Consider the following 25,652-nt stretch of genomic DNA (forward strand, 5'->3'; position numbering starts at 1 on the left):
TTATCGCCCTGGAAAAAATGCAGTCGGTCTAAATAATCTGAGTACCTTTCATCTCTTTCTATGCTTTTCTTTGCCGAAGGAGATGGGAAGATACGAACTTCTGACATTTACACAGCTTCATCCTTCGTAATAAAAATGTATTATTTTCTCAAGAAAGAGAAGGGTTATGGAAAGCATCGAAGGGCAAGATAAACACAGAACGTGATGATAAATTTAATCTCACAGTTTCCCCAGCGAAGGGAGTTTTTGGTAGAAGGATTACCGGTTCTGTGCTCCTACTGGTGATGAATGAAGCATGGGCACAACAACGTAAACCACAGATACGCCACGGAGAGCTCTGAGACTCATTTCCTTTAAGACCTGGAGCTTCGTCTTCACTGGAGCGTTTGAAGTCTGCTCACTGTTGTTTTACCATGGTGAGTGGGAAGAGCTAGAACTGTTTTGAGTTTTCTTCCTGATCCACATTCCTCGGGTATGAATGATGAGGTAGTTAAAACCCACGCATGCACACTATTCAGGGGGAGAGAAGTACACGCTCTGTGAGTGGATGAACTCCTGGACGATGGAGAATTGGTGCTGATTCGGGACACCTTCTGTACTTGTGTGCAGGGCCCTTATCCCCCCTCATCCACTTGGAAGAGGTAATCCTATCTCTATTATAGAAAAGTGTACCTTGGGGCGCCTGGGTGGCGGTTAAGCGTCTGAGTTAAGTGGTTAAGCGTCAGTCAGTTAAGCGTCTGAGTCTTGATTTCGGCTCAAGTCATGATCTCACAGCCGTGAGATCGAGCCCCATGTCTGGCCCTGCGCTGAGTGTGGAGCCTGCTTGGGATTGTCTTTTCCTCCCTCTCTCTGTGTGCCTCCCCTCAACATAAACAAATAAACATTATACAAAGAAAAGCAAAGCGTATTGTGCTACGGGAAGCATTAGTCCACGCATGGACACGTTTTGAATCAGACTACGTGAGATACGAAAAGCAGCGAATATACCATGTTACAAACCCAAATCAGTAGGAAAGCCGCGATGACGGGCAGCCGATAGCAACGCCACAGGGATGCGACACATGAGTGGTCGTGGTGGGTGCTAAAATAAAAGACCAGTGTGTAAACCACGTGAAGATCTCCCCACACCGTTTCATCTGCTGAACTGGAGTATTTCTTTACCACTAAATAATTTTAGAATCTGTGTAGATAGGATTGCATGAAATCACAGCACGTTCTACTATCCACTGTTGATACTGTCTCTGTGATGAATATGAAAGAATTTACGCCTGTTGTAGCTGAAAAATAACATATAATTTTCCTTTCACCTTAGCGCTTGCTATAGAACTGGTATTCCTGACGGACTCCTCTGTCAACTGTCAGGAGCGCGGGCCAGCCATCAGGTCTGCTTGATCTGTCTCTCAGGTTAGAGAATGTGCAGGACCTCAGATTTCTTTTACCGTAATTCTTTTTTTTTTAAGTTAATTTTTTTATTTTGAGAGAGACAGAGATGGCGTGAGCAGGGGAGGGACAGAGAAAGGGAGACAGAAAATCCCAAGCAGTCTCCGTCCAGTCAGCACAGAGCCTGGAGCCGGGCTCGAGCTCACGAACTGTGAGATCATGACCTGAGCCGAAATCAACAGTCAGATGCTTAACCGACTGAGCCACCCAGGCACCTCTACTGACTGTTAACTCTTGATAGCACGTGTCACATCATGGACCAAAGAAACAGTTCTCTGGCTGACTTCTATGGAGAATGAATAACCCCCAAGGAGGGATGGGTTCGGAGATGAGCCAGAAAGGAAAACCTCTCTGAGATGTACGTGCTTTGAGGAAAAATGATTCACTGAATTAATCTGATTCCCAGAAGATTCTAACGCTGGTTCGTACAGTGTCAGGACATATGTAGATCTCTAAATCTTGGTCATTGAATTGCCCTGAATCATCCCCAGCTGTGTATCGGGCCATCTTGGTGAAGGAGAGCCCTGAGGTACAGTGAAACGTCTGTGACTCTGGCTAATTTTGTGGCCGATTCTATTCGTCATGTGAACTGGTGTGGATCGATTGAGTTTGCTCCCTACGTCCACACATACATATCTAAGTCCTCCATTCTTCCACAGAGCTTGACATACATTTTGTTATATTTTCTGTTTTCCTAACCAACAATTCTATGAGCAATATCACTTTCCCGTTTTCTTTATGCCTTAAGATTTTCTGCGGCTCTTTCTCTTTGGCGTAATAGCTACTTCTCACACAGGTGCTTACTGCTATAATTACATACGATCTTCTACAATCTTAATGTCTGGGCCATAAATCTTGATGCTTTCCCCAACGTTCAGGTAAACATTATCTTTTCTTGTTTAGACTCTCCCCACTTAATGATTTGAGGTCAAGTGACTGCTACTTATCAGACAAAAGTTCTTTATTTAAATGCAAAAAAAAAAAAAAACACACACAACACAACAAACAAAACAAAAAAGCATTAACTTGTTCTATGTTTTTTTGTGAGTAGTTCCTGTCACTTTCTGGGTTGTTTTTTCCACCAACACATGGCACCAGATTGGTTATATATAGCTCTAGCTATATATTTCTGTGAGCGCTAGCTTATATTTCTTTAACTATTAATACCAACATCTGCTGCGGTAATTCCTACATTAGTCAGCACTAACATTTTTATTGTGATCAACCAGACAACAGTCATACAAGTAAAAAAACACTTCTTTTTTCTTACTTTGAGTAATAACAGTTAAAAAAATCTTCTGGAGAGATACATGATAAGCCTCCCCGGTTCAAGCACATCTCTGCGCAATGATCAAAATTCATGAAAGAGGGCACGTCTTTCTTCATAAACCCTGAATCTTAATGTGATTACTCCCACCTGCTTGGTGTTAGGACTGCTGAGGTGGCTGGTTCCCAGTAACTGGCTAGGTTTTCTCAACATGGGAGAGACGTCTTACACTCCGGAAAGACCAGGCAACACGCCCATGGGGACATGGTTCATCATAACCTTAAGCATCTTTACTACTTGGACAAACCTCCAGACTGGCATTTATCAAATGGAATTATCATCATTTCTTTCACAGGCATGGGGAACCACAGGTAGTGAAAGCCAAGGGCAGGGGTCATGGGCCGTTCATCGAGTTAGTCCCCAAAGTTGGTTCAATGCCTACCGTCAAGCAAGTTCTCTGTGTTTGGGGAATAAGTGGTGGATGACAACGTGAGGTGAGTGACACCCTCTTTCCTCTGTGTTCTTTCTGTAAACTGTCTACATGGTGGAGAACACAGTAATAGGAAACTCCGAAAAACACTTACAAAACGTTGGGTCCTATGTATCCCTGAATGTGTGTGTGTGTGTGTGTGTGTGTGTGTGTGTGTGTGTGTGTAAGTAGTTGTGAGTTCCTACAGATTATATTTACAGTTCATATATTTAGGCACTTAGTTTTACCAGGGAGACAGAATATTTCCAGTGTATCTAAACTGACTACACTGGCCAATTTGTGGACACAATCTAAAGGCAAATGGAGAAGACACCCTGTGACTGAGTATCAAATAAGAGACATTGAATTAAGAATCAGAATCAGAATCAAGCAAGGCTCTGAACAGAAACATACCCATGAGCCAATGGAAGGGTCATGTCAGACAGGCCAATGTCATCAACCTGGAATTTACACATACGAGGCTTTACCTCCTGTGAAGAAATACGAATGTCGGTCACACAAATCTCTGTTGTTTAAGCACGTGTACGTGAATTCTAGAGAAAGTAGAGCGCGGGGGTACAAAGGAGCCCTTTTATGCCGACAGGTGGATGAACAGGAGAAGGAGAGTCAGGACAGGAGAGGCACGAGGAAAGTCAGAGGTATGGCGCTCCAGGAAGGGAACTCCATCAGAAACGCTTGGCATGAGCAGGGAATGACGCACAGCAGTAAACTGTGGGGGGGTGGGGGGGGCGGGGAGGGAAATAAATGGCAAAATATGAACACAAACTCCGGCAAAATAAATGTCGTCGTCATCATTCACCTTCAAGCCCCTGGAGACTTAACGCTGTGTAAACAGTGACGGATGGGCCACATCACGTGATTATGATTTCCTCTATTTCCTCCTCGTCTTTTGTCGATGTCAGTGGTTAAAAAGGTCTACTGATCCCCTGGAAGGACTAGATCATAAGTGCCACTGAACTCACTGTTGTCTTCCAGACTGTCAAATAAAGTGATTCGGATTTGCTGCAAAACTTCTCTTTAAAGACCTTGCAGGCAGAGACACTGGCCTGGAATCCCGCCCACCCCCCACCCCCCCAGTAGAGCTCCAGGGGGAAACAGATATTATAGTTTCTTCACACCCTGGATGGCAGACCAATCCATCCCAACCTTGATAATGTCCTTCCTGAGCAGGGCTCAGGCATCCATTGAGAAAACACAGATTGATTAAGTGAGTCAGAGAAAGTCTTCACCTATACGTGCATGTTGAGTTCTACTGTTCTGAAGGAGCACACCCCTTCCAAGAAGCTTCTCAGTGGGAGACTGACCCATCTGATAAAGGGCCATTCCCTGCCAGTAACTTAAGGCCCTGAGGGTCTCCGGGATAGGGCTTACAATGAAGAAGGGAAGAGGGGCTGTGTCCAGATTCACACCATCTCAGACAAATCCTGAAATAATAATCTAGAAAAAAAGCTTTCCGGGGCGGCTGGGTGGCTCAGTCAGTTAAACGACTTCGGCTCAGGTCATGATCTCACAGTCCGTGAGTTCGAGCCCTGCATCAGGCTCTGTGCTGACAGCTCGGAGCCTGGAGCCTGCTTCAGATTCTGTGTCTCCCTCTCTCTGCCCCTCCCCCACTCATGCTCTGTCTCTGTCTCTCCTTCATGCTACAAGTGAAAGCTTCAAGAGACACAGACACCCGTGGTGATTCGGTGACCACCACAGGGCTTGGGAAGCGGGTTACGGAAATCAAAGGTAAATTTGCTATCAGCATTCCTAAATCTATGTGACATTCCCTTGCATTGGTAGGTTGGTAAATGGTTAGTAACCAGCTCTCTAGGGAAAAAGAAAAGGGAAAGATCAATCGATCGATCAATAGATTGATAGAGAAAGTTTTACTGATCTAAAGAATGGGTAGCACAAAACTTACAAGTGAGAATAAAAGAATACGATACTCTATGTTGTAAATGCTACATAACTAATTTATTCTCACAGAAGGCTTTCATTTATTTTTGCCAAATTCTTTGGTCTGTAGCCGACCTCTAACCACTTCTGACAAATGTGTAGTTTCGAAATGAATGTAGATTGACAACAGATTGTATTAAGGAGTCAGATGAAAATGAAACCGTGAAAAGTCCCAGGTTGGGACTTAGCCTGTTGGCCAATCACGGGAATGACTCTCCTGAGTCAGATCATGGGTGTTGAAAGATGAGAGAAAAATTTTTTTCCACTTTTTTGGGTGTTCTTCTCAAGGTACCGTCTATGATATGACATGCTTTTGTATTTAATCTGTATTGATAGCACCCTCTAATCCCTCTCTTACCCTAGATGATTAACAAGACAACAAATCGAGCCATGATGTGTAACTTTCGCCAACTTCCTCAGTAGGGATGCTCCCTCCATCGATGATTTCCATGTTTGGATGTGAGTCACCGAATGTGGCATTGGGAAGGGATGTGCAGTAGCACATTGTTATGTGGTGTTTTCACTGTCGTAAAATGATTGAATCATATTGATTCAACGTATATAAAAACCTCAAAACTCCAGGAATAGAAAAACGTGGTAAAGTCATTAGGAAGTGATAAAATTTCAGTATTGGTTATATTTGTTTTTAATATCATCTGTCAGCTTACATAATTGACTTTTTAAAAAAAATTTTTTTTTAACGTTTATTTATTTTTGAGACAGAGAGAGACAAAGCATGAATGGGGGAGGGTCAGGGAGAGGGAGACACAGAATCTGAAACAGGCTCCAGGCTCTGAGCTGTCAGCACAGAGCCTGACGTGGGGCTCGAACTCACGGACCGCAAGATCATGACCTGAGCCGAAGTCGGCCGCCCAACTGACTGAGCCACCCAGGCGCCCCCATAATTGACTTTTTAAAAAATGTTTATTTGTTTGGAGAGAGAGAGAGAGAGAGGGAGAGAGCCAGGGAGGGGCAGAGACAGAGTGAGAGAAAATCCCAAGCAGGCTCTGAGCTCTTAGCGCCGGGCCCGACAGGGGGCTCGATCTCATGAACCATGAGATCATGGCCTGAGCCAAAATCAAGAGCCCGGACGCCTAACCGACTGAGCCACCTAGGCACCCCCATAACTGACTTTTCAATAATAGCTCTGTTTAGCGATCGGCTCGCAAAATTCCTGAAATTTCGAACAGTCTGCTCTCGCTAACCGATGTCAGGCCCAGGGCATACCTGCTGTACTGACCTGTCACTAAGTTCTTCAATTCTCTCTCCAGTCAGGGACACAGCGGCTCGCAAATAAAGCACTAAAAAGTAACTAGCAGAAGAAGTAAGCCCACGGGAGTTTTAAGAATGCGTATCCCTAGCTCTACTGCGTGTCTCTCACTGCTTTGCTTCTAAGTAGCCGTCAGTCTTTAGTTCATGTTGGGGGGACTTAATGGTTTGCAAGGAGGCATGTTAACAGGCTAGACATTCAGTTCCATTTTTTTTTCCCCAGTGCGCTTCTGAGCAGGGACAGACTCTGCTCCCACAGTCACTGGTTTCCTTCCATTTGCTCACTATCCGCTTCCTGTTTTCCCGGACACTCGCGCTTTCCCAGGGCTGCGGGGGCCTCTGGGTGGGCCGGCTGCCCTGCCCCGGGAAGGAAAGCGGCAAACACACACCAGACGAGGGCCAGAGCACTTCCCTGGGCTCGCCCTGAAGTCCGCACACCTGCCAGGCTTCAAGGGCGCTTGCTTCCACCCTGAACGAGACTCCCAGAATTGTACTTGTGTCACAGCCGTGAAGATTAATGGCTTTGTTTTGAAACAGGCGGAGTGTCTGGGTTCAAATTTTAGAGCAGGGGTTTAGGTGACGTTAAAAAGAGGATTGGTCCCAATTTAAGGGACGTCAGCAAAATTCTTGTCTATCTTTTCCTGCTTTATGCTCTGGGCTCGGGCAAGCTCACGGCTGATCGCTGAGCCAGAGTCTTTAGCGAGCATCTGACCCAGCGTGTGGGGATTCGATTACAGCCAGTGAATCGCGAAACCGTGCCCGGCGTAGTCCTGGATTCTCAGTTCTTCTGCTGAGTCACACTGCCTAAAATATGAATTATTATTATTTTATATGTTACATATGCATTTTATACATTTTGTTGTATTACATTATGTGCGTTATATACATATTTTTAAAAGGTCATATTTTATATGTATTATATTACATTATACATTTTAAATATATTTTTATATATTTATAGGTCATATTATACATTATTAATTTTCTATTAAGCACACTCAAATGACTATTTTGTAATCGAAAATGGCTAGCTGATTTCTCTCATTTTATTTCTCTATTCTAGAACCTCCTTACAATTCTTTAGAATGGGATACTTACTCACAGATTGAAAACCAATCACCTAGAGGCCACCATGGTGTCGCCAGTGCTGTCTTGACTTGACAGGTCATTTAGATCAGAGGACAAGGACCCCTTTTTCCTGTATGCCTTTAAAATCCTTTGCCAATAACCCCAGCAATGAATGGCCAAGGAAAGACTGACTTACTCAAACCTATTATAGGAAGATGTATAAGAAGATGACAGTCGTTGAATGGTTTAATTTAAAAAATATAAAGCGGGGCGCCTGGGTGGCACAGTCGGTTAAGCGTCCGACTTCAGCCAGGTCACGATCTCGCGGTCCGTGAGTTCGAGCCCCGCGTCAGGCTCTGGGCTGATGGCTCGGAGCCTGGAGCCTGTTTCCGATTCTGTGTCTCCCTCTCTCTCTGCCCCTCCCCCGTTCGTGCTCTGTCTCTGTCCCAAAAATAAATAAACGTTGAAAAAAAAAATTAAAAAAAATATATAAAGCAAATTGCAGATCAGTAATTTGAACTCTCTACACATTGATCGTTAAATCTCCAGGTGCTTCTCACTGGAATATGTAATGGATTATGTGTTAGCAGCCCAATCATTACCAGCTCTGAAAATCTCGTCAACACACAATCCAGCGAGCCAGTGACACAGCCTCCATCATCGTGACTCAAAATGAAGGGGCAACCGAAATCAACTGTCAGCAGAAAGCAAGCTGATTAGAAAGTTAGAGGGAAAAAATCCATATGCACAATCACATTGGCTTAGGCATGCCCTTGAAGCCGCTATGTACATGCTTAGGTGTCCAAAGGTTAATATGAAAGCTCATTAATAGGCCATAGACCACGGGACACATCCCAGGGGATGTGTCACTATAACCGTGTTATATTCTACTGTCACTATATTCCATGTCACTGTCACTATATTTCACTGTCACTATAACCATGCTAAGAAGCTCAGCACAGCACCGGAGACTTATTCACGAGGACCTCTGCACCATAACGCTTTGAGAGGTGACACAGCTCAGTCGTTTTTCTCCTACACAGGCAATAAGTAAATACCGACTCGGACTCCACAGGCCGTCCTGGCCTCAGCTGCCAGGACAGAGCTGCGAGCAGGAACCAGGGGAGAGGAGACTCAGCTCTGCCCCAGGGGATAGCAGGGACAAAGACCTTGAGAGCTGGGCACACACACCTCCCAGTGGCCCCCAGCTGACTCTGAAAAGGCTGCATTTTATCCTACCAGAAGCTCACTCTACAAGAGATAAAACTATGTTGCTTATAGCAGGAAGTCATTTTATTTATTATTTTTTAGAAGTTTATTTATTTATTTTGGGGAAGAGAGAGAGGGGGGAGTGAACCCAAGTGGGGGAGGTGCAGAGAGGTAGGGAGAGAGAGAATCCCAAGCAGGTTCCACGCCGTCGGCACAGAGCCCGAAGTGGGGCTCGATCCCACGAACCCATGAGATCGTGACCTGAGCTGAACTCAGGAGTAGGACGCTTAACTGACTGAGCCACCCAGGCGCCCCTGCGGGCAATTTTAAATGAGACATGGGATCCCAAAGTGGATTGGCCAGACACACTTCTGATATCCTCTTAGCAGCTAAAAAGATTACGAGGAAACCAGGCTCTTTAGTCTCTGGGTACCAAGTGGGCATGTGCTAATGTTAGGAGTTCCGATTTCCACTAGTTCTCTGGTCTGCAGAAGCAGGAATTGAGAAATGTAGGCGGAGGCCAGGCGTGAAGTGGCCAGTCCGGCCTTCAAAGTGTCCCCTGAGGAGGGCAGTTCCTTGGTCATTTCTGACTTTCAGATGCTTGGCCGTGCCGTCTTTCACCGTCAACTTCATCTCCGCCATTGGCTCACGGGCCTCTCTCTGCTCCCACTCACAACGTGCCCTCCGCTCTTCAGATGGCAACCACACCAAGGGTCATGACCTGAGATGGTGGATACTGGGGGCCGTTTGTGCAGCGTGCCTCCCCTCTATGTCCAGTTAACAGAGTGTTGACAAGTGACTTCCACATGCCAGAGAAAGTTGACCCTTTTCCCGGCTGTCGGGTTGGGCTTCCATCATCTCGGGTGATTCTGTTCTCACCAGAGACTGGTCAGCTACTCCCCAGCTGTGGTCAATGAGATATAAGAGAAAGATCCACAGTTGGGGGGCTTCTGGGAAAGGTTCCCCCTGAAACCATTAGAAGACACGGTCTCTCCTCCTCTGAAAATTCTTGTGTCTGGATACGGTGTGTGGAACAGTCAGAGCCCCCTCAGTACCAGCCCGGGCAGGAGGAGATCGACCCCAAAGATGATTTAGAGAGGATACTGGTCGACCCTCAGTCCCTGATGACAACTTTAGGCTTCACTGAAGTCTGGGGTTCCAGCTCAAGGAGATGAAAGTTTCCCCACACTGCGGAGGAGGGCTGGAGAGCGGTTTCTCTTCCTTTGGGTGTCTGTTGTCACAGAACACACTACCTCAAGAAGCAGAGTCTTAACACAAGAAGCATTAATTATCTCCAATTTTCTGTGGGCACAGCTGGCTGGTTGCCTCTGACAGAAGGTCCCTCACAAGGCTGCAGCCAAGGTGCCAACTGGGCTGTGGTCTCAACCATGGGGGCTCCTGAGGGAGCTTCCAGACTCACTCCACAGGGTGTTGTCTGGACTCAGTTCCCATGCTCGGTGGGCTGAGGACCTCAGTCGCCCACTGGCTGTTGGCTTGAAGCTCCCTCAGTTGTTTGCCACGTGGGTCTCCTCACAGAGCATCTCTCAACATGGCGGCTGGCTCCCCTCGGAGTGAGCGAGGCAGAGAGGGTATCCAAGATGGAAACCACAGTTGTTGTTTTTTAACGTAACCTCAGAAGTGACAAGTGACGTCCCACTACTTCTGCCATATTCTCTTCTTTGATGTCAGTCACTGAAGTCAGCCCGTGTCCAAGGGGAGAGGGTTGTACAACGGGGCGCACGCGGGAGGCGGGGACCGTTGGGACCCACTTTAGCGGTATCCACCACACCACTGAAGGCATCCTAACAGGTAGGCCAGAGCAGGAAACAAGAAAGTGGCGAAGTCTGGGTTGCTGACCGCTACTGAGATCCTCACATCTTTCTCAAGTACGACCACGAGTGTGGATGAGCACTGACTCTACGGAGAGTACCCCACAGACAGAGCGAAGCAGGGACCGGATGCCCTTGAGCCCGGAAAACATCTTAGTTCGATAAAGCTAATCGAACATTGAGTGTCATTGTAGTGTGATACTTAGGATGGACAGCGAGACTTATTCTGGTATGTTCTGCGACTGAATCTATGCTGTGTGTCAGGCATCACGTTGAAGAGCAGATACAATAGGAAATAAGACCGGTGCAGCCTCCAAGTGGTTAGCAGAGCAGCACATTCAAGTGTGTGTAATACAACGTGGGGAGGAAACACCCAGATGGGGGAGAAATCTTGACTGGAGGGGTGGCTTCCTGAGGCGGTGGTGGGGTGTGTTGAGCACGTCAAGTTCACATCAACCTGATCCCCACGTGGGGTGTACCCAGGGGGAGCTGGGGAGCGGGCTGGACACAGGTGGCCTCTGGGAGCCAGAAACACACGTGAACGGATGTTCACCGCTCTTCTGCCCACAAACCATACATTGGCTCCAAAAGAGTGCAGGGGTCACAGTCAAAAGCGGCATCGACCCAGACCACAAGGTCTTCTCCCGGTGGCGTGGCTGCAGGCGAATGCGGTTTTCGTGGCCATGTGTCACGTGCTGGTGGCACTTAAGCACGAAGACGGGAAACGAGGCATCCAGCTCGTTGTCAGGTTGGCTGGGGAGGCTGGCGGTGGACGGGAATGTGGCGCCAGCCAAGCATGAGGACGGAGATCACGCCAAGACCCTACAGAGGTCAGGGTCGGGGCTAGGGAACGGCCGGAACAGAAGGTTCTGCAGACATCAGAATGAAGGGCAGTGCCCTGGAAGACCCATTTCACATCTTCTTACGCTTTTCCCGTGTACAGACCATCATCTACCGGCTCTTTCTTTTTATCCATGAAGGCTGGACGAGCTCACGATTTTCAACAAAATGCATTTTTCGTCTTTCTAACAACCCGAGTGGACTATACTCTGTGTTGCAGAAACAACAATCATCATGCAAAGCCAAAGGATGCCCCCGTGGGGGGTTCTTGGTCTGGTGGCGAAAACAGCATGGGGGTGGACGGAACCAAGACTGAGGGTCAAACATACGCTAATGAGGATTCCTGCTGTACCCATATTGCGGTAAGACCCCGGGCCAGGGATGGAAGTCCTTCTGACTCAGTTTCTCCCAGGGACAGAACCTACCCCCCCCGTGTTACGGTGGGGTCTGAGTGAGGTGTCACTTGAGATGCCTCGTGGACCGCCCAGCCGTCGTCAGTGGTCAGGGTCCGTCTCCACCAGGAGCGTATCGTTTCTTTCACAAGGAACGTGCATCTGACGCCGAATGCAGGAGGAAGTGGACAAGAGCTTGTGGCCGGTGTGAAAGGGTCTATACGGAGCTTCCCTCCACAGCTACGGAGAGTCAGAAATCTGGGCGGCTCAGTTGGTTAAGCAACTGACTCTTGATCTCAGCTCAGGGCACGATCTCAGTTTGTGAGTTCGAGCCCCAGCGTCAGGGTCTGTGCTGACGGCACACAGCCTGCTTAGGATTCTCTCTCTCTTTCTCTGCCCCTCCCCTGTGCGCTCTGTCCCTCTCTCAAAATAAATAAATAAACTTACACACACACACACACACACACACACACACACACACACACGAATAGCCTGAAATCTAACTGGAAGAGTAGGTAACATATAGATGCCTGCAAGGGGTGCAAACGCGCACCCAATATTCATGTGCTAACAGCCCGTAGCTCCCTTGAGACAAGATAGTGCCCCAATTTCAACATCTTGTGAAAAAATAAGACCGAAGACAACCAACGATTTGTTTTCCTTAACTGCTCTGAACTCCTGAACCAAAGAAGGCCAGGTTGCATTCTGCCTGCTTGGGCAGGAGATCTCAAGTTTTTTTTTTTTTTTTTTTTTCTTCTTAATACAGTACTTTCTACAACTGCTTTAATGTTTATTTGTTTTTGAGAGAAAGAGAGAGAGAGAGCGTGTGCGCACACGTGTGTGTGCAAGGGGGGGGGGCAGAGAGAGAGAGGGAGACCCAGAATCCGAAGCAGGCTCCAGGCTCCGAGCTGTCAGCACAGACCCCGACGCGGGGCTTGAACCCATGAACCGTGAGATCATGACCGGAGCCGAAGTCGGACGCTTAACCGACTGAGCCCCCCAGGCGCCCCAGGAGATCCCAGGTTTTACTGCTATAGAAAATGGGCAAGAAAGTTCTGCTCATTAGGTAAAAGAACAGCTCTGAGTTGGATGCCCCAAGTTCTGGTGCAGGAGCAGCCAGGACGGGAACAGGAAGAGGAAGAGCATGTGCGGAGCCCTGGCTACCTGCAGGCGCTAACACCCCATAGCATCCCCTGCCCCCATGCCTCCTGCCCTTCCTCACCCTTTTACTGGCATTTCTGTGGCTGCACGGGAGGCGAAGAGAAGGGCAGGGAGTTAGGAATGGTGACCGGAGGGCAAAGGAGGCTCTGATGACCAGGGTCTGGGGACATGAACGCATGGAGAGAATATTCCAGAACCCCAGCGGAAACGGAGCCGTGAAGCAAGACGGTGAGCCTCATCTCCTGTCTGTTGCCTGCCGACTCCTTTGGAAAGTCTGCTAAGGGCAGGGGTGGGGAAGGATTCCACAGTGGGAGAAATCTTTCGTCCCCAAGCCTGATGCCCGCCTTTGTAAGCAGCCCCCACCCCAGATCCTGCCCAGCGGTCTCCCCAGCAGAGCGCCCTTCGAGCACAGGAGGAAGTGAGAGCCCGCTGGTTAGCATCAGCTCCGACGTGGGGAAGCGCAGGAAGCCTGACTCTCCCATCCCAGGTCGGTCTCGTGACCGCTCCCTGGTTGCCCACGGGCTGTGTTCGGCTTTGTCATTTTTCCTCAGCTACTCCTCCCTCACCGGGTCCCCCACAGATGAGAATCTGTGCGCGAGGACGGCAGCCACGGTGTAGACCGCCAAAGCCCACGGCCTTGGCACGTGGGGCTCAAGATCTCTTCAGAGACGGCACAGCTCCAGAGTCATCTGCGCCTCAGCTGTTCTCTTTCTGACCGAGAATGTCTCATCCTTTGTTTTTTAATGCCCTGTAGAAAGTGCTTGCTTCCAGAAGCATGTCCAACGTCAAGAGGATCAAATGTGTCTGAAGGATGGAAAGGCAGTATTTGTAAAGAAAGAGGAAGTGAATCCGGATGATTTTTCCTACAGGAGTAGGTAAGTAATCCCGCCATCGTCTTCTTTACCCAGAAGCTGGCAGTGAGTTAATCGTCATTTCCAGAGAAGACAGAGAAAGATCAAGGGGTCCCACGGCAGGAGAGTACGAACTTCCTAACCGGAAGGCTGCACCCACCCACGGGCACCGGCCGCTCCCTGGGCGGAAGGCAGGGTGACACGGGGCTATTACGAAAAGGGAATGCGCCCCTTTATGACGAAGTCTCGCTACCGAGCTGGGGCATCCTGAAAGGGGCGAGCGCGGGCTTGGTGGGCCGATGACGCCATCGGAACATAGACGGTTGAATCTATAAAAGGACTCCCGCGTCTGGAGGCGGGAGTGCTGTATGCAGTACTTGCTGAAGTCCTAAAGGAATCTCTGGAGACAGGGAAGAAAGCCCGATCTCAGCCAGGGTGTGACAAGAGGTAGAAAACAAGGAGACCTTCATTCTGGCTATTGCTAGGCGGAGCTCAAGCTGCTTCCCCTTCTGCTGCCTCAGTTTCCCTTTCCACACTAGTACTGCCTGGCCACTGACCATACGATTCAAAGGACCTGGTTTCGAACGTGGCTCTCCTCGGCGCTCACGGCTGGCCGGAGCAAGCTTCACAGCAAAATCACAGACGTGCTGAGCTGGGCTGCGTGGGCTCCCGCTGTCCCCAGACACTGCGAGGTTGGCTGTCATGTGGGGAACGGTGGCTCCTAGCAGACTGTCTCCACCCACCCGGTACGATTCTGGCAGAGGTCGGACCCCAGAGTGAGTGGTTAATGAGTTACGCCATTCTTTGCGGGGCCCTGCATAGCGTTCAGAGTGCATTCACTGTGATGTCGGACACACCACATCGAGCATTTGGAAAGAAAAGCCAGAGAACAAAGCCACAAACACCCCGAGGCAAGAATGGAAAGTCTGGAAACACAGCCCTGACATGGGTGACCAGAGCACAGAATAGGGAAAGGAAACGAGAGGCACGTACGTGTGGGTCTCGGGTCGGGGGCCTCGGAACCAGCACTTTCCCCAGGAAAGCCGAGAGGCTCTGCCACGTCTGTGTCAGGAGGAGGGTAGGGCGGGGGTGGGGGGAGCACTAACTGGGGGGGCCCCCGAGCAGTGCCTCTGGGAGGCTTTTGTGGCACCTGCCGTCGTCCAACACCTACATGGAATCAACGGGGGTTACTTCAGAAGGTTAAGCCGAAAGACTCTGCCCTCCAGCGGGGGACACATGGCATCATTCCCCCAGGCACCAAACACAGCCTCATGGCACCAATCCAGACACACCCAGCACCAAACCCAGCCACACCCGGCATCCAATCCAACCACACTCGGTACCAAAGTCAACCTCACCTCGAGCATCAAATCCAACCACACCTGTCATCAAGTCCAGCTACACCCGGTGTCAAAAGTCAACTTCACCAAATGGAACCGCACCTGCCAACAAAATCCAGCCACACCCCGGGACCAAATTCAAACTCGCAAGGCATCAAATCCAATCTCACTCATGCTTCAGAATTTTACACACGGTGTCCTCGTCTTGGGCCAATCTGGTGATACCTTCTTGTTTGCCGTGTGTTTCTGGCAAGCACGACTCCTCTCCGATGCTGGGCTTGAAATTAATTATTCTTAAAAGCCCCCTCGGCAGCTGCGTTAAGTTAAAAGGAACTCCTTTTATTCAGGTTTGTTTGTATTAGGTTTGCGGAACTATCTTTTAGCTTACTTTTGTTACTTTTACCGATTAATTCTTGCAGATCGAAGAACCACTAATTCAGCTCACATCTTTAAGCCTGTTTATATCCTCAATCTCTTCCATCGTTTAGGGTAAGAGTCTTCAAACTTTATTTGAAGAGGGTCCCAGGGCGCCTGCGTGGCTCAGTCGGTCAAGCGTCCGACTTTGACTCCGGTCATGATCTTGTGGTTCGTGGTTTCGAGCCCCGTGTCGGGCTCTGACAGTGTGGAGCCTGCTTGGGATTCTCTCTCTCTCTGCACCCCCCTCCCCGCTCATGCTTTCTCTCTCTCTCAAAAAATAAATAAATGAACTTAAAAAAAAAATGAAGAGGGTTGTGACTTGGGCAAAGTGTTCGGGGTGGCGTCGTGCTCCATCTGACCCTGGAACCCTCAGGGCATCCCTCTCTGCTCTTGACACACTGGGCATCCGCCTGCCATTTTATAGGAAAATGATTTTCTTCTGCTACTAAGATTTTTGAAAGCCAGTGACTTAACAGAGCCATATAAATCACTTGTGTCGTAAGCCATGCTTCCTAGGATTTCTCTTAGAAACGTTTTCTTCAAGCTTTAATGTCTGAAGATCTTTTTTTAAATGTATGTTTATTTTGAGGGAGAGAGACAGAGTGAGTGAAGAAAGGGGCAGAGAAAGACGGAGAGAGAGAAAATCCCAAGCTGACTCACACAGTCAGCGCAGAGCCTGATGTGGGGTTTGAACTCACGAACCGTGAGATCCTGACCTGAGCCGAAACCAAGAGTCAGATGCTTAATCGACGGAGCCACTCAGGCACCCCCAAGCTTTAATGTTTAGGATCATCTTGTAATGAATACATTCTGTGTTTCATGACCATCATCAGATTATTAATAAAAAGATTAAGAAATATAATTTCTTCATCAAGAGATATATCCAATCTCTTGATTACAGTTCTTCCAACGTGGAAAAATATGGATGTCCCCATAGCTAGACATCACTTCTCCCTTCCAAGTGCAAAGAAGCCACGATCGGTCTGGGTGAGAGTTATCTGTTTGGTCCAGGTACGTAACGTTAAATGAGAGGGCGTCCCCCTAGGGTGACACACGTAGGAGGAAGAGGCTTTGTGTAGGAAGCTTTTCTACTGGAAAGCTTATTTTTGTTTGCCAAGAAATTTGGGTCAGACTCAATTCCAGTAAAATAATACTATTTTAGTGCAAGTTCTAATTTTTTCCCCCTTTTATATCTAGATATCAGAATAGAAAGATGCTCGTGTGTGTGTGTGTGTGTGTGTGTGTGTGTGTGTGTGTGTGTGACTGAACAGGGGCTACTTTAAAGATTTTTATCTGTTAATGTAAAGCCTAGACTTTGGTTCAAAGAGCGGCCTGTGGGCGGCTAGCGTGTTGTGAGTTCATGGGGATTGCTGATGGGGACACAAGTCTCACTGAAAACTGCCACCATGACCTCTACCACCCTCCTGAGCTCCCAAAGCAGCCAAGGTCCCTTTCAGTAGGAAGGGGGCTTCTGGCTTCCTTCTCCACCTTCACAAACCAAAGTTCCCGGACGACAGACAGAGACAGAGAGAGACGAGTAGTGCATCACTGCCGTCCATAACTCCTCTTTGTAACATGCTCCTTGCAGGGGAACTGTCCCTACGGTTTTCATTCGGCAAACACCCGCCTCCCTCTCCTGTGACACCCGTGGGCGCTGGCTGCCTGCCCACACCCGGGCCAGGTCCTCCAAGCATCAGGCCTTCAAAGCCGAATTGGGGGGGCCTCCCTTGGGTTGAAACGGGGTGTCTGGCCTGGAGGCTGGCAGGGCTCAACCACAGCCACACCACCACTTAGAGTGGACGCTTCCTCGGGTTGTGACAAGGGACTGTACATCCGAGCTGTCATCCCTTTACAGCAAGAGTGGGTGAGAGCTCGGGAGGGAGAATGGTGGTCTCGTCATAAAAGAGGGAGACACCCCAGATTTATTTCGAGGAGCTACTGATCATGTGCTCTGCGAACAGGATGGTATTTTCCTTTGGTAAAAAGAAAAAAACGGACGTGAAATATAGGTTACTGGTCCTTAGGATAACCACGTCTCTGGCTGTGAAAGGCTAATATCAGAAGAGAGGTATTGACCAGGGGAAAAAAAAAATGCTACAAACAGCCAAGTAGCTTGTATTGGAGTTTGGGACACTGATGATGCAAGCACTTATCCTTGGGGGGCTTCTTTTTGGGGGCCACAGCCATTAGGTCAAGGCCAAAACATGAGGGTGCTGAGTAGAGTGAACGGCGTTGGGCATGGCCATCGGATGGCCTCTGTCGTGAGCTGATCCTCCCATGATCTCAGGAAACCCCTACTCTTCCTTTTCCTCCATAAATGAAATAACAAACACTGAATGGTTTTAAAATTACATTCACCAGGGGCGCCTGGGTGGCTCAGTGGGTTGAGCGTCCGACTTTGGCTCAGGTCAACGATCTCGAGGTTCATGGGTTCAAGCCCTGACAGCTTGGAGCCTGGAGCCGGCTTCGGATTCTGTGTCTCCCTCTCTCTCTGCCCCTCCCTGCTCGCGCTCTGTCTTTCCCTCCCTCTCAAAAACAAACAGACAGTACAACAATTTTAAATTAAATGAATTATCCATGGCTAATAGAGCTGGAGACCCCGGTCCCTTCTCTCTGTGCCACCTGTAACATGAGTTGGTGGCATTTAATGATCTAATAGGTCTCTCTGCTCACAGATATTATGGTTCCATCCTCTTTCCTTTGGGTTCTCTTTTCCTCAAAAAGTATCAGGGTCTCTGCTACAGATATAAAAGGGGAGATCAATTTCAAACAGGATGGTCATGAAATTACTACACTGTTGTCAACTGATCTATGAATCTCCTGGGGACCAGAGGCCTTTCGAAACAGCTTCCATGGACGTCATCCCAAGAACTTTACATCCTTCCATCAGGGAGACACGCATCACACACGCGCACACACACACACACATGTGCACACCCCGCTCGCTCTCTCCCGAGCTGCCTCAGCCATCCCCCACCCTCTCCGCCCCCCGCCTTCCACCTGCCTCCACGATGCCCGGAAAACAGGCCTTCAGGATGGACTTGCAAGTGTTTATTTCCAGACTTTCTTTCCTTAGCATAAATGTTTCCCCAGTTAACGCCCTTGTGGGCGAGGCGACTGCAGGGGTTAAGGGCAGCGATAACACTCCACGCAAGACAAGACTCAGAGGCATGCGGACACACTCACCCGTGGCGCTCTTCCTGTTCTCCTCCTGGTCCTGAGTGCGAGGGGGCACCAGGGGGCTTGGCGGCGGGGGCTGCGGCGGAGGGGGGGCGGGCGCCCGCCTCTTCTTCTTCTGCAAGTCAATCTGTGACCCCAGAGATACCTGGGAAGCCCAAAGGAAGGCAGCGGTGAGCGTCAGGGCGTTTCTGTCAGGGGGCAGCGTGCACGGGGCCACGTCACTTGGAGAAGCTGGCCCGTGTGATGCGGGGCTCGAAGGAGGGTTGGCAGATTGCCAGACTCCTTCCTGGGGCCCCTGGGCAGGTGGCGGATGCCCCGGTGTGGGGGTTTGCCATGCTGCCCAGGAGTGGTCCTCAGGTGGCCCAAGGATGCTCAGACATCCCAAGACCTGCCCTGCCCCCCGAAGCATGGGGAGCTGGGGCTCTGCCCCATGTTACCGAGGTATTTCAGGCCAGTCAGGGGACTTGGGAACCCCCCCCTCAGCATAAATATGAGAAAGGGGAACACTCAGCCCTTAATTAAATGCAAAAGAGAACTATTCCTTCTGGAAACTTTACTGGGGCCACCCTGACTTGTGCCCTTGCAGGGGGAGCAGAAGGGGACGGCCCAGGGCTCCCTCTGCCCTGACTTCCACCTGCTCTGCTGCCCCTGCATGTTCCCGAGCCACCAGGACTAGTAACCGTCCACGGACTGGCCACCCCTGGACCAGCAGTGACAATGAAGTTTGTCAGGGTGCGGCTCCTGGCGCCAGCCTATGGGACATCCAGCTCCCGTCCGCGCAGAAACCCGAATCCCACCAAATACTTCTAACATCACCAAATTCACAGCTTGGGGAGGCTGTCAGTCCCGGGCGGGTCTGATGGTGGAAGGGACGCTCTTCTAGTGTGTGAGACCTTGTCCGCTGACTGCATTTCTTTGTTTGGAAAAGACTACGGAATCTGCTCTCTTCGTCATTACGGAGTTTTCGTGCGTTCATTCTCAGCAGTGAAAATTGGTTGAGACAACCCTGCGTGTGCAAGTGTGGAGTGTATGCAAACGGATGACCAGGAAGACCCCGTCTCTACCTGTCCCCGCCCGCAGGGGGCTTCTGCTGAGCTGCTTCCAAAGGGTCCCTAGGGTTCAAGGGCTTGCCCTGGGAGGGCTGCCTACCAACCCCACCCCGCTGTGGTACCTGCTCTATGCTTGGTGCTTCCTGGCATATGAACCCGGGTCCCCAGTGCGTGTTCCAGAACTCACAACCACGGAGGGAAATTCATTCCTATTCTGGGTCGGGACTGGTGTTTCCTGGGTGTGTGGGTGTGGGCACGTGTGTGTATAAAAAGTCTCCTTTCAAATTGTTCTCAGTAATATGCAATGTATCGCAACATAAGATTTTTTTATTTTTTAAAGTTTTTAAGTTGTTATTTATTTTGAGAAAGAGAGAGTGAGAGTGGGGGAGGGGCAGAGAGGGAGAGAGAATCCCAAGCAGGCTCCGTGCTGTCAGCACAGAGTCAGACGCGGGGCTCAAACCCACGAACCGTGAGATCATGACCTGAGCCAAAATGAAGAGTCGGATGCCCAATCGACTGAGCCACCCAGGCGCCCCTCGCAAGGTAAATTTATAGTTAAAAATTACATAAGCAAAGGAAGGGGAAAAAAAATCACTTCATTAAACACTCAGATAAACTACCAACAGTTAGCAGACATTTTTCTGGTCTTCACTTTTTCTTTTAAAAGTCAGAGATTATCCACCCTTCTACTACAATATACCATAACCACCTCCTATACCTTTATAATTCTCTAATGTATTTTCTGTAGAACATGGAGACGAGGAAAAATCGGGTCATGCCACGAAGCTCAGAGTCTAACCAGCTGCCCCTGGTCCATTGACCCTAGCCCACCAGAACTCCTTCAAACTCTTCTTTCTTTTGACATTTACTGTGTTTTTTATTTTAATTTTTAAAATTTTTTTTATTTATTTTTGAGAGAATGAGAGAGAGACAGAGCACGAGTGAGGGAGGGGCAAAGAGAGAGAGAGAGAGAGAGAGAGAGAGAGAGAGAGAGAGAGAATCCCAAGCAGGCTCCACACCATCAGCACAGAGTCTGACACGGGGCTCGAGCTCACAAACTGTGAGATCATGACCTGAGCAAAAGTCGGATGCTCAACTGACTGGGCCACCCAGGTGCCCCTACTCTGTTTTTTAAAGTCATAAGCTTAGGGCGCCTGGGTGGCGCAGTTGGTTAAGCGTCCGACTTCAGCCAGGTCACGATCTCGCGGTCCGTGAGTTCGAGCCCCGCATCGGGCTCTGGGCTGACGGCTCAGAGCCTGGAGCCTGTTTCTGATTCTGTGTCTCCCTCTCTCTCTGCCCCTCCCCCGTTCATGCTCTGTCTCTCTCTGTCCCAAAAATAAAATAAACGTTGAAAAAAAAAATTTAAAGTCATAAGCTTATTCTGCCATTTCTTGACTTTTTTTGTGCTAGATACTGGCTTTCTGCTTCAGAAGATGAGGAGTCAGCTCTTTGAGACACATGCCCAGACCTACACACATGTTTAATGGCTCTCCCTCGATCTTTCCAGAAATTACAGCACGGGATTAAATCAACATTCTCTAGCTCTATGTATCTAGTTTTAATAGACAGAATCCCATAAAACAGAAATCTTCTTCAAGACGAGCCTTCTCCAGCTGAGACATTTCATGTGTATGTTGACGACATTTTCTTTCTAGATCATTCTAGATAAGTGATTTGTTTTCTGAGCTTGGTAAGTGATTTGTTTTCTAACCTTGTTTCTGGGTTTCCTGGAAATGGCTTTTCCTTTACTCGGCTTTTTTTATCCCTGGTTTCCTGGATCCCATGCCTTTTTAAAAATGGACTTCCTCGCTGTAGTGGGGCATGGCCTCAGTCAGCTTCCGGAGGCAAGATGTGAGTGAGGTTAAAAAAAAAAAAATCTAAGGCTGTTCTTATTCTGTTACACTGAACAGCCAGTTATAGATGCCTATGGAGAGGGATCTAGGCTGGAAATAACAGACTCAAAATCCTGAGCTGTTACTCTACTGTCTCCTAGCTTGCAATCCCCAGTTCGCCATGGTGGCTCTGTCTTCTCTCCGTGGTCTTCTCCTTCTTCGAGCTCTAAGAACCTTCTCTCGCCCCTGGAGCCCTGACCTGTACAACAACATGGCCTGGGCTGGAGTCCTTTCCAGCCATGGTCTGGGGCCTCTGTGGGAGCACTGAACTCTCTAACTTTCCACTTTCCTACCCAGTCATTGACGACAGTGTTGAAAGGCGTGGAGCCTTGGTTCTGGTACCTGGATTTCTTCCTTTGGTGTTGACAACAGTTCATTAATGAATCGCGATGGTTCAAATGCTGTGGATTTGCCTACATGCGTTATTTGTGAGTTCACTCTTCTCAATGTCCTTAATTTTTAAAAGACAAGAGGCTTTTTAAAAAATTCCTGGGGCGCCTGGGTGGCGCAGTCGGTTAGGCGTCCGACTTCAGCCAGGTCACGATCTCGCGGTCCGTGAGTTCGAGCCCCGCGTCGGGCTCTGGGCTGATGGCTCAGAGCCTGGAGCCTGTTTCCAGTTCTGTGTCTCCCTCTCTCTCTGCCCCTCCCCCGTTCATGCTCTGTCTCTCTCTGTCCCAAAAATAAATAAACGTTGAAAAAAAAAATTCCTTTGTTAAAATTCTTCATTCCTTTACTTACACCTTTAGTTAGCCAGCAAGCAGGTGTTGGTTTCTTATCCTGTGACAGGAACTGCAGGCCATTTGAAGACGTGTAACTCTCCTGACCCCACGTTGTTCACAGTCTAACGAAGAAGACATAATTCTCTAACATTTACATGATCTCCTAGGCTGGAAACACCACCGTTCAAAGCTGTAGTTTGGGGCTTACTTGGGTACACGGTTACTTCTGGGAATTCATGTTGATGAGCTGGGGCCCGCTAAGCTCCCACTGATGTCTGTATAATAATGACACGTTCCAGAATTCTGCTGAGTGTCGACATCAAGGTGGAGATAATTGGAAGGGAGGGGCAGGGAAGCATTTCTGGCTTACCCAGTCTGGAAAAGCAATTCACCTGTTGCAAGAAAGTTCTGGCTCACTGCTTGTTTCAAGCTTTGGGGAAACACTGAATTCCTGGAGCTTTGCTGACATGGTCTAGCTTCAACACCACGATCCCTCTTCCCAGAGATAAGGGCAGGCCACTCGACAAACACCTAGTTCCCAGACACAGAGCCATGCCTGATCAATTAATTAAGCTAATGCATTTGAAAAGCATTTGGCAAGCTCTGAGACCACTAATCAAGACAAGCTCTGATGGGCAAACATTTTTTCCTCAGGAGCTTTCAGGAGTTTTAAGGGGTTTAAACAACAGCGTTCTAGTAGATGTACCTACAGAATTCAAGGAAATATTATTTATATTAGCAGCAAAGATTTGGTAAACATTTACTAGGGTGCCGACTGTATCTCACATGACTGCCTCAAAACAGAGGTCGTTTTCCTTTGTCTGTCTGGTAAAGAAGACACTGAAGTTTACGGAGGAGTAAGTTTTCCATGGCCACACAGCTAATGAGTGGACAGAATTGGCACCCGACCTTGCTCTGGCTCCAAGCATTCCCCAGGAGAAGTAACTCGTGCGATTTTGAATGGAAACGTCATCCCTAGGAGTCCATGAACAAGGAAAGCCCATGGGGTTCCCACTGTCCCACACGGCAAAACATCCACACGGCAGGTGGACTGCAAACCAATTTGTGGCACAGTGTTGCTTCAGAGAACTTTTCTTAGACCTGATGCACATCTTCTGCACATTCTTCAAGGAACACGTGAAATACGGCGCCGCTCGCTCTCTGGAGCCTGTGCGTGTCCTTCTCTCCCACTTAGAACCAGGGTGCGTGGTGGCCACTCTGGGTGGGTCGGTGCATGGCAGCAAGGAAGCTTTCCCCATAGTGGAGCCTGAATCCTGCAGCTCCTGGTCTTTTTCGAAAGCATCCATCCACCGCGGCTTCTTTGGTCTCATGATCTCACCGTGCCAGTTCCTCGTAAGCAAGACCCGGAGGTCAGAAAGCATTAAGGGGAGGGGAATTTCTGATTTAAAGACAATGGGTGCGACTCTCACCATGACACACAGGGCCTCTTGCTGCCACCCTGCTCTGGCACCTTGCTTAGGGCATGGCACTTGGTAGGAATGCAAGAAACAGTGATGAAATGTGCTTCCCACATTCCTTTCCAGTTTTTATCTATATGAACACCATGTTATTTTTCAGGGAAGAGGACATATTTCTCCAGGTTTCAAGTGTTTGGCAAAAGGAGAGGATTTGAGGGTCTATGTTACAAAATAAAATTAGTAGCGTTGAGTACCTTGTAGCCATTGATGTGTTCATCCATTCTTTCCTTCTTCCTTCCTTCCATCCATCCACCCACCCGTCTATCCATCCATACACCTATCTATCCATCTACCCATCCATGCATCATCTACCCATCCACCCATCCATCCACCCACCCATCTATCCATCCATACACCTATCTATCCATCTACCCATCCATGCATCATCTACCCATCCACCCATCCATCCACCCACCCATCTATCCATCCATACACCTATCTATCCATCTACCCATCCATGCATCATCTACCCATCCACCCATCCATCCACCCACCCATCTATCCATCCATACACCTATCTATCCATCTACCCATCCATGCATCATCTACCCATCCACCCATCCATCCATCCATCCATCCATCCATCCAGACACATGGGTACTTGATGCAAAGCTCCATGCTAGGCACATACCAGTGAGGGAAGAAACACCAGGTGTATTTCTTCCAGCCACACTGAACTGATGCCTCACTGTGCTTGGCAGTGCTATCCTTAGTCCCTGTTTCCTGCCTTTCCCAGAATGCCCTTCCTTTTCCAAGGCTTCTGTCAGTCTTCTGCCCCTGCTGACATCTTCCTCCCTCTTCAGGAAGCCCCTGAAATCCCCTGGGGAGGTATTAATGGCCTGTCTTCTATGCTCCAGAAGCACTCGGCTCTGATACAAGAGCAGTGCCCTGCCTGGAGCACTGTCCTTTTTCCATCCTCTGCCTAGTCCAGCTGGCTGTCTGCATGCCGGCTCCCCCATGACGCCTAAGCTCTGAAAAGGAAAGGGCATGTCTTATAAGTCTCTGAATTTCCACAATCCCTAGCCTAGTGCTTTTGCACTTTAGGCATCAATGAATGTGTGTTGAATACTAGAAAGGCAGGAGTAGATATTCCACATAAATGCGTCACGCTGTGGAACGAGTTATAAATATTCCTTAACAACGAGAGCCCGCAAGTCCAACATAGCCCTGACCCCATATCTCATTTCTCTTTTACGCAAAATGAAAATACTCTATTGTTTTGACATTGATCCAGATGAAAGTCATATATGCTCACCGAAAACAGTTTGAATAATAGAGGGGCATATCAAGGGCTAAGTGAAAATCCTGAATTCTGACCACAGGAGAGAACTTGTATCGTAGCTGACCTACGTCTCCTCAGGCTCTTTTGCTGTATCTAGGCACTGAATCTCTACAAAAATGAGAGCACACTCTCGTAATAACAGCTGCTTTTGTCATCGATGGTGCTGTCCACGGCTGGGTGGAGGTCTCTCTGCCATCCCAAGGATGGGAAGGGTCCACCCTGCGCAGACCGTGGCCCTCCAGGTTTGGCATTTTGGTTGTTTTCGATCTGTTGGTATCTCAAATCATACTGCGCTGAGCGTCCTCGCCCGTATCTTTTTTCAAACTTTGTCTATTCTCTTATGATATGGTTGATACCATTCCGTAAACTCACTGGTTCACACGCCATATGCTTTGGGAAAGGAACTGAAATCAGAATCTGGGAAGATATATCCGCCCTTCCGTGTTCACAACCGAGCTATTCACGGTAGCCAAGAGGTGGGAACAAACGTCCATGGACAGACAAACAGGTAAATCGAACATGGAGTATTCATATGAGGGGA

General features: G+C 48.8%; 1 protein-coding gene across 2 annotated transcripts in view; it reads right to left on the bottom strand.

The window, feature by feature from the left end:
- COBL (cordon-bleu WH2 repeat protein) overlaps nucleotides 1–25,652 on the bottom strand; it is a 272,018-nt gene that overhangs the window by 47,492 nt on the left and 198,874 nt on the right. For both annotated transcript variants that reach the window (XM_032592371.1, XM_032592370.1), the window contains 2 exons: nucleotides 18,698–18,836; nucleotides 14,748–14,921 (listed from right to left, as the gene is read on the bottom strand). In XM_032592371.1, coding sequence (XP_032448262.1) covers nucleotides 14,748–14,921; nucleotides 18,698–18,836 — 313 coding nt within the window. The remainder of the gene's footprint in view (nucleotides 1–14,747; nucleotides 14,922–18,697; nucleotides 18,837–25,652) is intronic.

The sequence above is a fragment of the Lynx canadensis genome, chromosome A2 (assembly GCF_007474595.2).
Source record: "Lynx canadensis isolate LIC74 chromosome A2, mLynCan4.pri.v2, whole genome shotgun sequence".
Classification (NCBI taxonomy): Eukaryota; Metazoa; Chordata; class Mammalia; order Carnivora; family Felidae; genus Lynx; species Lynx canadensis.